The sequence below is a fragment of the Scyliorhinus canicula genome, chromosome 18, assembly GCF_902713615.1.
Source record: "Scyliorhinus canicula chromosome 18, sScyCan1.1, whole genome shotgun sequence".
NCBI classification, from domain to species: Eukaryota; Metazoa; Chordata; class Chondrichthyes; order Carcharhiniformes; family Scyliorhinidae; genus Scyliorhinus; species Scyliorhinus canicula.
Genome location: NC_052163.1, coordinates 109,328,666 through 109,345,605, shown reverse-complemented (window position 1 = coordinate 109,345,605; position 16,940 = coordinate 109,328,666). Strand labels below are relative to the sequence as shown.

Below are 16,940 nucleotides of genomic sequence, written 5' to 3'. Positions count from 1 at the left end.
TAGGATAATCATTCATACAAAATAATTGTCCGAAGCTGTTTTAGTGCCACAGAACATGGTCACGCATTAGCAAAGATTGTTTCAGCACTGAACAAAAGATTCAAAGTTACAATGTGGAGTTTATACAAGCTTGGGGACAAAGGATTAAATGAGGTCCTTTCATACAGGAATGTTTACAATTGTATGGTTTTGATAACATTTTTCTAAAAATACCTTTCCTATTGCTTGGAGTTAAAAAAATAAATTTACAACATTTTGACAAACATTCCTACCTTGTACTGTGGACGTCCACCAGGTAATTAACAGAAATGCCCGAAAAGGCATTGCTACATGCCGAGGACACTGACGATTCATCTCAAAGAGGTGTTAAAAGTGCTACTTTCAACATAAAATTTTTAAAGCAAATATTGTGAGCAGTAAAACAGCCCTAACAAGCACTGTGTTTTGCTTTCACCCAAACACAAACTTTGGTGGAATACAAACACAATATTTTGCTGTCCATTAGCTGCCAACAGGAAGTGGCCTTTATAAAAAAACAAATAAAACAATATCATTGGATCATCAGTTGGTGACACCGAATGTGACCGTTCCATAATGACAGCAGAAATTCCATGACATATTCACATTTTAATGACTAGTAGCCTTTAGAAAAATGTTGTTTGCCATAACTGCTTCAATCATTTTAAAATTGCGATTCTTGAAAAATTCTCTTACACCCACTGGAATTAAAGTTTTAAAATCTCACTGGTGCCATTCACTGTGACTACGCTCAAGGTGTTTAATAGCATGTGCGACTGTAAAATTAAGAGTCAAGATTTTCATTTATATGGAGTCGTCTTTATGACCTCAGCAAATCCCAAGGCACTTTACAACCAATAAAGTAGTTTAGGTGTTGTGACTATTGCAATGTAGGAAATCACTTCTGGACTTATTCGATTCTCCATTAATTGAGGGGGGAAAACTAGGGCAAGTGTGAAACTGTAAATTTACATTTACTTCCGCTGTAAAAACGTAACCATCTTTCTAATGATAGGCAAGTCATCTGTGTAGAAGGATAGCTGGCACAGATGCAGAAGACAAGACTCGGGGCCAGGATATTAAAGGTCTTACCACCTTTCTAATGATAGGCAAGTCATCTGTGCAGCAGGATAGCTGGCACAGATGCAGAAGTCAAGACTCGGGGCCAGGATATTAAAGGTCTTATCACTGGATCGTTAAATCACCCGATGTGGAATTTTCCAACTGGCCTTGTACACTAATTTAACGTGCACTTGTATCTGCATTATCCTAATGTTACCATCGTTTAAAAAAAATAAATTTAGAGCACCCAATTATTTTTTCCAATGATGGGGCAATTTAGCATGGCCAATCCACCTATCCTGCACATCTTTTGGGTTGTTGGGGCGAAACCCACGCAGACACGGGGAGAATGTGCAAACTCCACACGGACAGTCACCATGGGCCGGGATTCGAACCCGGGTCTTCAGCGCCGTAGGCAGCAATGCTAACCACTGTGCCGCCCCTAATTTTACCATCATAAGAAAATTACATAGAGATTAGGTCAGTCACAATTTTTGACATAAAATGCACAGTAAAAGATGACATTCTCAGCTATTCAGGACCGAGCTCAAAACCTAAATTACAGAACATTTCATTATGTGCCCTATTTTCTTAAAAAGACTACCCACTTGAGAATTCAGGCGACTGCCTGCTTTCCAGACAGCAGTCATATACTTTCATCTTCTATGTCGGGGTTATTTCTAAAGAAGCCATTATTGTTTGCAACACACTACACAAATTGTCATCGACAGGCCTAACCCAGGAGAGGACGTCCTATTGTAAGACTAAGGATTGACAGATTTTAAACAGACCATGGATGCTGCTAGATTAATTGAAGTTTAAGGTTCCAGAGATAATTGTAAGGCAAGGGTAGCAAGGTAAATTAATCAGACGGTTAAATGAAATTGAGGTAAAGGAAACTATGACCTTATTGATTGGTAGCGCAGACTCGGGTTGAATTGTTTATTCGTTTCAGACCACAAGACATTGGAGCAGAATTAGGCCCTTCGGCCCATTGAGTCAACTCCGCCATTCAATCATGGCTGATGTTTCCCCATCCCCAATCTCCTGCCTTCTCCCCATAACCCCTGTACCCCTTATTAATCAAGAACCTATCTATCTCCGTCTTAAAGACACTCAGTGACTTGGACTCATCGACCTCCTGCGGCAATGAGCGCCACACATTCACCACCTACTAGCGGAAGAAATTCCTCCTCATCTGTGTTTTAAAGGATCATCCCTTCAATCTGAGGCTGTTTGCAGGTAAATGGCAAGAATGGAAGTTGGCTACTTCCCAAAAGATTTGATCCCATCTTCATTCTGGTCTTTCTGATATTATTTATTCATTGAATACCATTATTTTAAAATGGGGCCATCAGACCCTAGAGGCTCCATGAAGTAGTAACATTTCTATGCTTTCTATTTACAAGTGCATTACTTCCATTGTACACGAAAGCATTTTTTGCAAAGATGACAATCATCCTTTGGTTAAAGGACATACTTTTCTAGAATGCAGGATATGGGGTCTCAAATATTTGCACATCCCATAGGAAGATTTTAAAACCATTGCAGTTAATCTCCTGTTGATAGCGTTCAACAACAAAGGAATCTCTGCCTTCAGCACTTAATATGAGCTGACATTTCCAATGCAGTATCATAGATTTATCATCATAGAATTTACAGTGCAGGAGGCCATTCGGCCCATCGAGTCTGCACCGGCTCTTGGAAAGAGCACCCTACCCAAGCCCACACCCCCACCCTATCCACGTAACCCCACCCAACACTAAGGGCAATTTAGCATGGCCAATCCACCTAACGTGCACATCTTTGGACTGGGAGGAAACTGGAGGAAACCCACGCAGACACGGGGAGAACGTGCAGACTCCACAGTGACCCAAACCACTGTGCTACCGTGCTGCATTGTACTAAAGGAGTGTTGCATTGTCAGGACACTTTGAACTCAGGTGCCACCTGCATCCCACAGTGATCATGGATGTCAAGGGAGTATTTGAGGAGGTGCATGGATTTTTCCTGGCATGCCAAACATTACAAAAAAGATTGAGCTGGTTATGATTTCTCTGCTGCTTATGAGATATTACTGCCACAGAATAATTGCTTTGATTGCCCGCACAAGTTATTGGGCTTCAAAAATAATCCAGAGGGGGTGAAGTGTGAGATGCGATACAGTGGTTAGCACTATGGCTTCACAGCACCAGGATCCCAGGTTCGATTCCTGGCTTGGGTCACTGTCTGCGCGGAGTCTGCGCGTTCTCACCGTGTCTGCGTGCATTTCCTCCGGGTGCCCCGGTTTCCTCCCACAGTCCAAAGTTGTGCAAGTTAAGTGGATTGGCCATGCTAAATTGCCCTTGGGTTAGATGGGGTTGCTGGGTACGCGAATAGAGTGGAGGTGTGCGCTTAAGTAGGGTGCTCTTTCCAAGAGCCGGTGCAGATTCGATGGGCCGAAAGGCCTCCTTCTGCACAGTAAATTTTATGATTCTATAAATTCTGTTTGCAACTACTTTTCATCTTTTCCAATCCAATTATTTCTTCCCTTCATTTTTCTTTTACCTCTTTAAATTTGGCCAACTTTTGTTGCATCCTTTCCAAGGATTGAATTTCAAGTAGTTCTTCACGTACTTGGCTTATTTGTATCAAGGGTTATCCAGCAGTGATGCAGGCCATGAATTTAAGACGCTTTTTAAAATCTATACAATGGCAATAGTTACTTCAGAGATTCACGTCACGGAACATAGTGGTCACATGGTGGCTGATACACAGCAAATTTCCAAGTTACAAAAGGGCCCAAGGTTTGTGGTAAGGAAGGGCGTATTCTACAATATAAGCAAGGTAGACAGACAAATAAAGTCTGTGTGGACTTTCAACTTCAGTTAACAGTTTCACATGAAAGAAAAAAAAAGGTCCAATGGAGTGTGCATGCTGGCCAACACCAAGAAGTGATGCAATGCAATAAGTCCAAAACCATTTTTCTTGATTGTATGGCAAATTAGCAGAGGATAGAAAGCACCTGCTGTGACATGAAGAAAATAAATGGAGGTGGCATTGTTTTTTTTTAAAAAGGCAAGTCAACAGAAGGTTTTACGTTTTTATTGATTTATCGACACAAAAGATACAGCAGCTTGTCATTATTTTTTTTAAACCTCCAAGAGGGAATGTTGATAGTAAATAATTTTAAACACATTGTTCAAAATCCTAGAATTAACACACAGGATTCTATGAGAGAACGCTACATGCTAAATTGACAGTTTTGACCATCAAACAAAACACCACTATTTTTGGAATAAACATTTAATTAAGACAAATTTAAAGTAAATGTTCAGTCTCTGACACAGACTGGCAGACTACTTTGGGTTCACAGCTGCTTGCACAGCATCACTACAGTTCAATTCTTCAGGAATGCAGTATATCAATTTGAAATATACAAACCAGTTCAATACACTCTAGGAGTCTGGATGTTTGAACGGCTGCTGGTCGCAGTCGACAGTATAATACACATGGTTGCATTATGAGATTGTGGTGAAACGATATGTGGAGTAGTGGCCAAAAGAAAACAAAAAAACCTTGAATACAAGATTAGGATGTCTAACTGCAAATGACTGTGAAGATAAATAATTCACATGCCTTGTGTTTAGTAGCTCATGCTTTCAGGGGGAAAACATAATACAGGTCTAGTGTGATTTACAACGGCTCAGCACTTCTCCATCAATGTCTGCTTCAATTCATCAAGTAGATTTCCAAGAAGGGTAGAGTCACTGCATTTCCCATCAACAGAGATGGAGCTATCACCCTATTTAAAACAAAATTGTAATGTTTCACACTTAGTGTAAATATGGAGGTCAGTTCACAATTTACAAGATAAGCTCTAACTTGACAAAGTTTACCTTAGTATTAAATATTTCAGTTTGAAAAATATGGCGAAATCCTGAGCGCTCCTAATCAAGTTGGAAAATGCAACGCTCAATGTGACCCTGAACCATTGAGCCAAAGCTTTATCATTGTGCTGGGGCAAAGGGAGGTATTACCAGCCCCAGCACTACTGATTGGTGGATTTGTTTGGCTGTGACACCTTTTGTGATTAAAAATTGTAAAATTCAACTATTTCGTTTTGTAATAATACCCAGTTGGGCTGCTGACATTTTTTGAACTTTGTCAGTATGATTCAGAAGACGGGAGAATATCAGAAAAATTACATCTAAGTGGGGAATAGGACCAGGATTGGCATTGGAACATTGATCCTTGCTCCCACAACAAATCCTCTTGCTGGCAAACTCACTGCCAATCTTTACAGAATAGCTCTCATGACCCAATGTGGCTGGTCTCCTACCCGCTCCAGTCATTGGCAACATGGAGACTTCTGCCAGTAGTAGAATGAACACACAATTGCAATTGGGCATATGAAGGAATATTTCCAAAGTATTACACAAACTTCAAAATTTCTGATTTGAAACGGGTACCTCAGACTTGCAGAATCATACACTGAAAATACCCTTAAAATTGTTTCCAGGCCATTGAAAGCTTTCAAATCAATCTGAGTTACTGAATACATGACTTAATTCTACTCAGTTTACATTGTCCTCTTGATGCTAACAAACCAATTAGTTTTAAAGCATAACAGTTATATAATTAGCTCCACAGGGTTTCTCAAGAAACGTCAGCTTGGATTGTACTCTGCAGCAAGTTTGGAACCAGTATAATTCTCCTGATTCCTTCCTTTCAAACAACCTTTCAAAACTAATAATAGTCTACACAAGTCAACCAAATCTGAAGTCTGTTATAAACAAGATGCACACAAACAGGATGCGAGGTCAGCTTCACCCATTTCCAGGCCTTGAAATTAATAGTCTGATCAGAGACTTCAATTGACAATACTTGTCTAAATGCTGTTGTTGGCCTTCAACTAATGGAGTCCACATCCTAGCTTTCAGAAACTGATGGGAGGTCTAGGATGATACACAAGTGAAAAGGATATGGACAAGGATACATCACAACATGCTACTAATACTCACCATTTTCACCAAAAGACACATGTGATGACCCTGGATAGAACGGCTATACATAGATGCACATGAATTGATTCGTTCCACAACTGTGAGGATGGAAACAAAGACCATTTCTCACACAACCACAATATACAATTGCAAAATCATTTTCTAGAAAAGCAGAATTTCAGTTAAATAAAAAGTAGTTTCAATCTCCCTCGTTTTAAAAACGCTTGCAAGGTGTGGATAGTAGTAAGAAGCTGAAAGTGGAAAACCTACAAATGTTATGCAACTATTTTGTAGAATTTTCTAATGAAGCTGAAGAGGCTGAGAAATCTCTCGGAAATGAATATTCTGAGGCTGGGACTAGGAGAGAGAATTTCACATGATAATCTAAACTTTTGCAAATACAGCTTCAATCAAAACGCTGCACTCTTTAGGAGTTAATGACCCAGCATTATACACAAGAGCTGACTGGAGGGCTCTTTTCTTTAACAGATACCACGGTAGCAACCAGTAAAATAAAAGCAGATTTTATTTCAGGCTTTTTTAGGCCATTTCAAAATATATGATCTCAGATGTCCCATTGTGGAGATATACTGAGTAATGGCAAAAGCATCAGTTTAACACTGTAGGCAGAGACGTACAGATGGAATAACCAAAGTTTCAGTGTAGAAGATGAAGTTCCAGCAGAAAGCCAGTTATCCCTCTTTCACTGAACGATGGATCTCTTAACATTCATTTGGCGTCAAATCCGGAAGGCGAAAGTTCATTTTGTCCACTGTCAAAAGTAATGACCTACTTCAGGTGAGATTTGTGTAACTGTACCAGAATGAAGCATGTTCTAATCAGAATTGAGGCTGCCCTAAAAGTCAATGAGGAGAAGCAACTTAAAAACTGGCCTGCAGTTTTTAAAAATGAAACAGTCATAGAACATAGAACATAGAACGATACAGCGCAGTACAGGCCCTTCGGCCCTCGATGTTGCACCGACATGGAAAAAATCTAAAGGCCATCTAACCTACACTATGCCCTTATCATCCATATGCTTATCCAATAAATTTTTAAATGCCCTCAATGTTGGCATGTTCACTACTGTTGCAGGTAGGGCATTCCACGGCCTCACCACTCTTTGCGTAAAAAACCCACCTCTGACCTCTGTCCTATATCTATTACCCCTCAATTTAAGGCTATGTCCCCTCGTGCTAGCCACCTCCATCCGCGGGAGAAGGCTCTCGCTGTCCACCCTATCTAACCCTCTGATCATTTTGTATGCCTCTATTAAGTCACCTCTTAACCTTCTTCTCTCTAACGAAAACAACCTCAAGTCCATCAGCCTTTCCTCATAAGATTTTCCCTCCATACCAGGCAACATCCTGGTAAATCTCCTCTGCACCCGTTCCAAAGCTTCCACGTCCTTCCTATAATGAGGCGACCAGAACTGTACGCAATACTCCAAATGCGGCCGTACTAGAGTTTTGTACAACTGCAACATGACCTCATGGCTCCGGAACTCAATCCCTCTACCAATAAAGGCCAACACACCATAGGCCTTCTTCACAACCCTATCAACCTGGGTGGCAACTTTCAGGGATCTATGTACATGGACACCGAGATCCCTCTGCTCATCCACACTACCAAGAATTTTACCATTAGCCAAATATTCCGCATTTCTGTTATTCTTTCCAAAGTGAATCACCTCACACTTCTCCACATTAAACTCCATTTGCCACCTCTCAGCCCAGCTCTGCAGCTTATCTATGTCCCTCTGTAATCTGCAACATCCTTCCGCACTGTCTACAACTCCACCGACTTTAGTGTCGTCTGCAAATTTACTCACCCATCCTTCTGCGCCCTCCTCTAGGTCATTTATAAAAATGACAAACAGCAACGGCCCCAGAACAGATCCTTGTGGTACGCCACTCGTAACTGAACTCCATTCTGAACATTTCCCATCAACTACCACTCTCTGTCTTCTTTCAACTAGCCAATTTCTGATCCACATCTCTAAATCACCCTCAATCCCCAGCCTCCGTATTTTCTGCAATAGACGACCGTGGGGAACCTTATCAAACGCTTTACTGAAATCCATATACACATCAACTGCTCTACCCTCGTCTACCTGTTCAGTCACCTTCTCAAAGAACTCGATAAGGTTTGTGAGGCATGACCTACCCTTCACAAAACCATGCTGACTGTCCCTAATCATATTATTCCTATCTAGATGATTATAAATCGTATCTTTTATAATCCTCTCCAAGACTTTACCCACCACAGACGTTAGGCTCACCGGCCTATAGTTACCGGGGTTATCTCTACTCCCCTTCTTGAACAAAGGGACCACATTTGCTATCCTCCAGTCCTCTGGCACTATTCCTGTAGCCAATGATGACCTAAAAATCAAAGCCAAAGGCTCAGCAATCTCTTCCCTGGCTTCCCAGAGAATCCTAGGATAAATCCCATCCGGCCCCGGGGACTTATCTATCTTCACCTTGTCCAGAATTGCCAACACTTCTTCCCTACGCACCTCAATGCCATCTATTCTAATGATGTGGAGATGCCGGCGTTGGACTGGGGTGAGCACAGTAAGAAGTCTTACAACACCAGGTTAAAGTCCAACAGGTTTGTTTCAAACACGAGCTTTCGGAGCACGGCTTCTTCATTCACCTGAAGAAGGAGCCGTGCTCCGAAAGCTCGTGTTTGAAACAAACCTGTTGGACTTTAACCTGGTGTTGTAAGACTTCTTACTGTAATCTATTCTAATAGCCTGGGTCTCAGCATTCTCCTCCACAATATTATCTTTTTCTTGAGTGAATACTGACGAAAAGTATTCATTTAGTATCTCGCTTATCTCCTCAGCCTCCACACACAACTTCCCACCACTGTCCTTGACTAGTCCAAGGTAACTAATCTAAATGGAATGGATTGAACATAATACTGGTGTTAAGATTTACTTAATCCATATTAGTAATGCATGCACATTGCTAAGTATGATTGTAAATGCATCATTAACATTCAAACTGGAGAAACGCAGTCTTGGACTCAGTCGGGGTGAATGGGGTGTTGAAGGATTTTTATAGCAAGCTGTATAAGTTGGAACCTCCGGCTGGGTTGGAGGGGATGAGACAGTACCTGGGTCAGTTGATGTTCCCGAAGGTGGAGGAAGGACTGGTGGAAGGGTTGGGGGCCCCAATTGAAATTGAGGAAATAATGGAGGGGCTGGAGGCCATGCAGTGGGGTAAGGCCCTGGGACCGGACGGCTACCCAGTGGAATTTTACAAGTAGTTCTCGGAGATGTTGCACCCGCTGCTGGTGAGGGCATTTAATGAGGCAAGGGAGCGAGGTGTCCTTTCCCCAACAATGTCGCAGGCCTCGGTCTCATTGATTCTGAAGTGGGCGAAGGACCCTGAGCTATGTGGGTCATACAGGCTAATCTCCCTATTGAATGTGGGCACCAAACTGCTGGCTAAAATTTTGACCACAAGGGGGGCGGTTTGCAATGGATGGGGAAAAGGCCTTTGACCAGGTGGAGTGGAATTATTTGTGGCAGGTGTTAGGAAGGTTCAGGTTTGGACAGGGCTTCATTGATTGGGTGCGGTTGCCATATCAGGCATCAGTAGCAAGCATATGAACAAATCGGCTGATGTTGGGCTATTTAAGCTGCATCGGGGATTAACGCAAGGGTGTCCCGTCTCCCCGCTGTTGTCTACTCTGGCTATAGAGCCTTTGGCGATGGTGTTCTAGGAACTGGAACGGGCTGGGGGGGGGGGGGGGGGGGGGGGGGGGTCTTGCTTTACACAGATGACTTGCTCCTGTATATCTCTGAACGGTTTGGGGGGGGGGGGGGGGGGGGGGGGGAGAGAAGAGAGATTATGCGGATCTTAGGGGAATTCGGTTATCGGGGTATAAATTGAAATGAGGAAAAGTGAGATGTTCATGATCCAGTCGAGGAGGCAGGAGAGGAGACTGGGAGAGCTGCCATTTAGAGTGGTGGGAAGGAGCTTTCGCTATCTGGGAATCCAGGTGGCACAGGAATGGGAGACATTGCCCCGGTTTGTCGAGCAAATGAAGGAGGACTTCAGGAAATGGGAAATGCTCCCGCTGTCATAGGCGGGGAGGGTACAGACCGCACAAATGATGGTCCTCCCCAGATTTCTGTTTGTTTTTCAGGCCCACCCCATCTTTATCCCAAGGGCCTTTTTAAAACGGGTAAATAGGGTGATTTTGGGCTGTGTGTGGATGGGTTAAACCCCGCGAGTGAAGAAAGTGTTGCTGGAGCGTGGGGTGGGTTGGCACTGCCGAACTTTTGTGACTAGTACTGGGTGGCGGCAAATATAGCCATGATTAAGAAGTGTGGGATGGGGGGGGTGTCGGGTGCGGGATTTCTGAGAAGGCAGGTTCTGACCTTTCCGCTCCTGCCACCACGGGGGATACAGGATAGGGTAGTTTCCAGAACAGGGGTGGGAGGGGGGAAGGTATCGGATATCTACAAAGAGCTTATGGAGTCGGAGGAAATTCAGATAAAAGGAGCTAAAGGGCAGTGGGAAGATGAGCCAGGAGGAGAGATAGAGGTGGGTTTGTGGGCAGATGCCTTAGGCAGGGTTAACATATCCTCATCCTGTGCCAGGCTCAGCCTGATACAATTTAAGGTAGTTCACTGGGCACACATGACGGTGGCCCGGACGAGCAAGTTTTTTGGGATAAAGGACAGGTGTGCAAAGTGCACGCGAGGGCCAGCAAATCACGTCCACATGTTTTGGGCATACCCGAAGCTTAGAGGATTTTGGTAAGGTTTTGCTGATGTCATGTCCACGATACTTAAAACACGGGTGGTGCAGAGTCCGGAGGTGGCAATCTTTGGAGTGTCGCAAGAGCCAGGAGTCCAGGGGGCGAGAGAGGCTGACGCTTTGGCCTTTGCCTCCCTGGTAGCCCGGAGATGGATTCTGTTCACGTGGAGGGACTGAAAGCCGACAAAATCAGAGACCTGGGTTAGTGACATGGCTGGGTTTCATAGTTGTGAGAAAATAAAGCTCGCCCCAAGATGGTCAATGTTAGGGTTTGTCCGAAGGGGACAGCCATTTGTCGCCTTTTTCGGGGAAAATTAAATGTCAGCAGAGGCAGAAATCTTGGGGGGGGGTTAAGCTATTGTTTCTGTGTTGGGGGTGTGAGGAACGTGGCAGGGATGGAACAGTCTTGTATACTATGTTCATGTTATTATTATAAAAACTACAAATACCCTAATGTTTTAAAAAACATTCAAACTGGAATGGCTGTTTTACTTTCCACTATTTCAGCGCGAACGACCTCAAATCCTCAATCCACTGCATAGAGAAAACTACTGTGACTGCTACAATTGTTTAGTGTGAGATTAACTAGTGTGAGATTAACTCGGATGATGCATCGCTACGTGACAATGTCCAGGTTATGTTGCAAAGTCATCATGCACAGAGAAAATTAGTGGTGTCAAATGTACTACACAAAAGATGCGCTGAATTTAGCCAATTTTAGAAGGAGCCAGAGTTTAGAAGCAGTAAGTATAAACATGGCACAGTAAACATGCACTATTGAAAACGAATTGCCAGTGAGAGTACTTGGTGGTGGACAAAAGCAGCTGGGGCCACTGGCATTCCAGAACATTTTGTCTGCATTAAATACATGCTGAATACAGGGTCAAAGGCAGGATTCTTGGTAGTGTGGAGGAACAGAGGGATCTTGGGGTCCATGTACATAGATCCCTCAAAGTTGCCACCCAGGTTGATAGGGTTGTTAAGAAAGCGTATGGTGTGTTGGACTTTCATTAACAGGGGGATTGAGTTTAAGAGCCGCGAGGTTTTGCTGCAGCTTTATAAAACCCTTGTTCGACCACACTTGGAATATTGTGTCCAGTTCTAGTCGCCTCATTATAGGAAGGATGTGGATGCTTTGGAGAGGGTGCAGAGATTTACCAGGATGCTGCCTGGACTAGAGGGCATGTCTTCTGAAGAAAGGTTGAGGGAGCTAGGGCTTTTCTCACTGGAGTGGAGTAGTGAGAGGTGACATGATAGAGGTGTACAAGGTGATAGGACGCATGGATAGAGTGGATAGCCAGAGACTTTTCCCCGGGGTGGAATGGCTGTCACAAGGGGACATAGTTTTAAGGTGATTGGAGGAAGGTATAGGTGGGATGTCAGAGGTAGGTTCTTTACAGAGAATGTTGGGTGCGTGGAATGCACTGCCAGCAGAGGTGGTGGAGTCAAAGTCATTAGGGACATTTAAGCGACTCTTGGACAGGCACATGGACAGCAGTAAATTGAAAGTGTGTAGATTAGGTTGATCTTAGATGAGGATAAATGGTCGGCAAAACATTGTGTGCCGAAGGGCCTGTACTGTGCTGTTCTATGTTCTAAACTGATGGCAGAAAGCGGCATTCAGCCACAATAATACTTATTTCTTTTCAGCTTCCACTGCAATGTTCACACGTGAAAGGCCAAGTAGATTTTCTGTGAGCTTCGTGCTTTTCACATTGGCTCTGAATTGATCAGCTGGCACTTGGCGATGCTGCGATTTCCAGTCTATTTGCAACCAACTCTTAAAAGTACAATGACAACTGTATACAGGCCAAACATTCAAAGTGCGAATACAGCAAAACAATTGTCTAATGGTGCATAGAAAAAAAAGTACCTGAGAAGTGGTGATGAAAGCAAATCTTTGCCAGAAGGAGCTGGAAGGAAATACTTATTCCATCTACTTTTATTGAACACATCTTTAGTTCACCAGATTCTAGCAATTTTGCAAATGCGTCACTGCAAAAGTAAAGAGGAAGCATTTAGAAATTATACTGAAAGGTCCTTGATTGCGGAGTAAAGGAAAGAAAGGACTAATTTGGAAGGCAGAGAATGCCAATCCATCAAAAAGCAGCACAACTTGAGTTTACACGGAGAACAAAAACAAACCCACGCAGACACGGGGAGAACGTGGCAACTCCACAAAGACAGATACCCAAAGCCAGAATCTAAGCCGGGTCGCTGGCGCCGTGAGGCAGCAGCGGTTGTCAGGTTCACTTCCATAGAAGGTTTTAGTGAACCAGCTGGGTTTTAAAAAGAAAGTTTTCATGTAACTTTTTTCGCTTGTCTGCCCACAAATTAACACATTATTCAAGTTACTTGTCAGAGGGTGTATGTCCAGTCTTATAATCATAAAATGATAAAGCGGAAATGGCTGGCATACCCTAAGTTAGTTACATCACTTCTGCCTTTACTGATCACAAGTTCAGCAATTTACGAGATTTATATTAAATAAAAACAAAGTGCTGGACTCAGAAGGTCTGGCCAGTGCCAAAGGAGAGAGAAATAGAGTTAACATTTGGTGAAGACTCAGAATTGAAGGAACATGGAAATGTGATGGGTTTAAGCTGTTGAAAGGGGAGAGTAGGAAAGAACAAAAGGGAAGGTCTGGGATAGGGTAGAGGGCAGGAGAGATTAAATGACTACGGTAGCAAAGTAAGTGGAAATAATTGCCATAAAGAAACAAAGCATTCATCCAGGTATGAGTATGAATGGCAGAATAGGAACAGCTCAATCCAAAAGCAAGAATATGAAAACAATAAGACTGACACATGGCAAAAAACAGAATCAGAATGGGGGGGAAAGAGAGATCATGGTCTGAAATTGTTGAACTCAATTTTGAGCCAAGATGTTGTGAAGTGTCTAATTGGAAGATGAAGTGCTGTTTCTAGAGCTTGTGTTCAGCTTCAATGGAACACAGCAGAAGGCAGAGGACAGACACATGGGCATGATAGCAAGGTGGTGGAATTAAAATGGCAGAAGCTTGAGGTCATGCTGGCAGACTGAGTGGAGATGGTTTGCAGAGCAGTCACTCAATCTGCATTTAGTTTCCCCAGTGTAGAGGAAACATCATGTGAGCAGCGAATAAATTGAAAATGGTACAAGTAAATTGCTGTTTCACCTGGGCGCTTGGGGTCTCAGACAGGGAGGGCGGGGGTGAAAGAGGTGTGCTACATTTCCTGTGATTTCATGGGATGACCGAGGAGTGGACCATGGTGTCATGGAGGGAATGGTCCCTTTGGAATGCTGACAGGAGAGTAATAGCTGTGTTTGATGATGGCATCCTGCTGGAAATAGTGGAGGATGATCCTTTGAATGTGGAGGCTGATGGGATGGAAAGAAAAAGACGACACATCAGAAGCACTGCTTTGGAAGATTGCAACAGAGAAACTCGGAGAATGAAATGGAATGTTTCCTTGCAGGAGACAAAGTGAGTGGAAGAATAGTTGAGGTAGTAGTGGGAGTTGATGGGCTTATAATAAATATTATTCAACAACCTATCCCCAGAAATGCGAGATAGGGACGTCAAGGAAGGGAAGGAAGGTGTTGCAGATGGACAATGTAAAGCGGAGAAAAGAGTGGGGGGGCGGGGGGGGGGGGGGGGGGGGGGGGGGGGGGGGAAGGTAATGACGTTTCTAGTTGTGGGCAAGAGCAGGACACCGTACTGATACAGTCATCAAAAATACAGTACCAGAAATAAAGTGGAGGAAGGGAGCCAGAGTAAGACTGGAACAAGCTACATGTCCCACAAAAAGACTGACATAACTAGGACCCACGCTGGTATCCAAAGCTACTCCTTTTATATGGATGGAATGAGACAGTAAAGGAGGAACTGTTAAATCAGGGAACAAGTTCAGCCAGGCAGGCGAACATGGTGGATGGGAACTATTTGAGCCTCTGTTCAAGGATGCGGTGGAACTCAGACTATTTTGGCCTGGGCTGGTGGTGGAGAGATTGGCAGTCCACAATGAAAGGGGTGCAGATAGGGCCAGTTGTTGAAACGCAGTAAGGTCTCAGAAGAGTCGTAGGTATAGATAGCTAGGAATAAATTGGACGAGGGGAAAAATAGAGTGAAGGTAGGAAGAAAAAAGTTCAGTGGGTCATGAAAAGGCTGATGTGATGGATCAGCCAAGATAGTCCTGCTTGTAGATTTTGAAAATTCATATTATTAGTCATATTAGTGTTGTGTCATAAGTACTAAACAGGAGATGCTGTCCTAGTTTGGCATTGCAAGACCCTATTTGTTCAGTTTTCAATTAACAGACTTTTTTAAAAAGCAAGACCTTTCAATTCCTGTAAAACTAATCGCGAGTGTACAATATATTTGGGAAAAAAACTTGCAACATCTCTCAACATTGATACGGCTGTGCACAAGAAATATTGGAGCTATTCTATTGCTTCAGATACCCGAAACCAATATTATAATGTTGACTTATTATTCCAGATTCAAATATCAGAACTAAAACCAAAAAAGTAGGAGTGAGGAAACAGTTATATGGCCCTTGGCATCTGCTCTGCCACTCAACATGATCGTGGCCGAGCCTCTACGTCAATGCCATACTCCAGTGCTCTCCTCATACCCCTTGATACCTTAAAGTTTAGAGTCTAGAAATCTGTTTCCTTCTTAAATACATTCAGTGATTTAGCCTCCACGGTCTTCTGTGGTAGAGAATTCCACAAGTTCACCACCTCGAGTGAAGGATTTTCTCATCTCAGCCAAAATGGCCTACCCCATAACCTGAGACTGTGTACCCTTGTTCTAGAATCTCTCTCTCTCTCCCCCCCCCCCCCCCCCCCCCCCCCCCAAGCCAGGAGGAACATCGTTCCTGCATACAGTCTGCCAGCTCTTGTCAGAATTTTAAACATTTCAATTAGATCCCCTCTCATTCTTCTAAGCTCTAGTGAATATATGTCTAGTCGACCCAATCTCTCCTTGTACAATAATCTTGCCACCCCAGTATCTATCTGGTGAATCTTCACTGCACTTCCTGTATGACAAGTATATCCTTTCTTAGATAAGGAGACCAAAACTGCACACAGTATTCCAGGTGAGATCTCATCAAGGCCCTGTACAGCTGCAGTAAGACATCCTTGCTCCTGTACTCAAGTCCTCTTGCAATGAAGGGCAACATACCATTTGCCTTCCTAACTGCTTGCTGTACCTTGCATGCTTGCTTTTAGTGATTGGTGCACTAGGACACCCAGGTCCCTTTTGTACGTCAACATTTCCCAATCTATCACCATGTAATTAATACTCTGCCATTCCGTTTCTCTGTCCAAATTGGATAACGTCATATTTATCCACGTTATACTGCATCTGCCATGTATTTGCTCACTCACTTAAACTTGTCTAAATCATCTTGAAGCCTTTTAACATCCTCCTCACCACAGGTTTTCTGTCATCAGTAAACTTGGAAATATTACTTTTAATTCCTTCATCCAAATCATCAATGTGGGTTTCCTCTGGGTGCTCCGGTTGCCTTCCAGAGTCCAAAAGTGTGCAGGTTAGGTGGATTGGCGCAGGGTTACTGCGATAGGGCAGGGGAGTGGGCTTAGGTAGTGTGCTCTTTCGGAGGGTCAATGGAGATTCGATGGGCCTTCTGTACCATAGGGATTTTTAAAAACATGTTTCCAATTCATAACATCCACAGTGCAGAAGACGACCACCTGGCCCATCGAGTCTGCACCGGCCCCTGGAAAGAGCACCCCACCCAGGTCCACACCCCCACCCCACTAACCCCATCCAAACCTTTTGGACACTAAGGGCAATTTGGCATGGTAAATCCACCTAACCTGCACATCTTTGGACTGTGGGAGGAAACCCATGCAGATATGGAGAGAATGTGCAAACTGCACACAGACAGCGACGCGGGACCAGGATCGAACCCAGGTCCTCAGTGCTGTGAGGCAGCAGTGCTAACCCTGTGCCATCATGCAGGCCCACTGTAGATCATTGATGTGTATTGTGGCTAGCTGGAGTCCAAGCACAAACCCCTGCGGGACCCCTCTGGTCACTGTCTTCTACTTCTAAAAAGACCCATTTATTCCTCCTGTTTTCTGT

General features: G+C 43.6%; 1 protein-coding gene across 4 annotated transcripts in view; it reads right to left on the bottom strand.

The window, feature by feature from the left end:
• Positions 1-4,148: 4,148 nt before the first annotated feature.
• ap3d1 (adaptor related protein complex 3 subunit delta 1) overlaps positions 4,149-16,940 on the bottom strand; it is a 104,074-nt gene continuing 91,282 nt past the window's right edge. For all 4 annotated transcript variants that reach the window (XM_038778250.1, XM_038778251.1, XM_038778252.1 and 1 more), the window contains 3 exons: positions 12,717-12,838; positions 6,084-6,163; positions 4,149-4,864 (listed from right to left, as the gene is read on the bottom strand). In XM_038778250.1, coding sequence (XP_038634178.1) covers positions 4,766-4,864; positions 6,084-6,163; positions 12,717-12,838 — 301 coding nt within the window. In that variant the 3' untranslated portion in view covers positions 4,149-4,765. The remainder of the gene's footprint in view (positions 4,865-6,083; positions 6,164-12,716; positions 12,839-16,940) is intronic.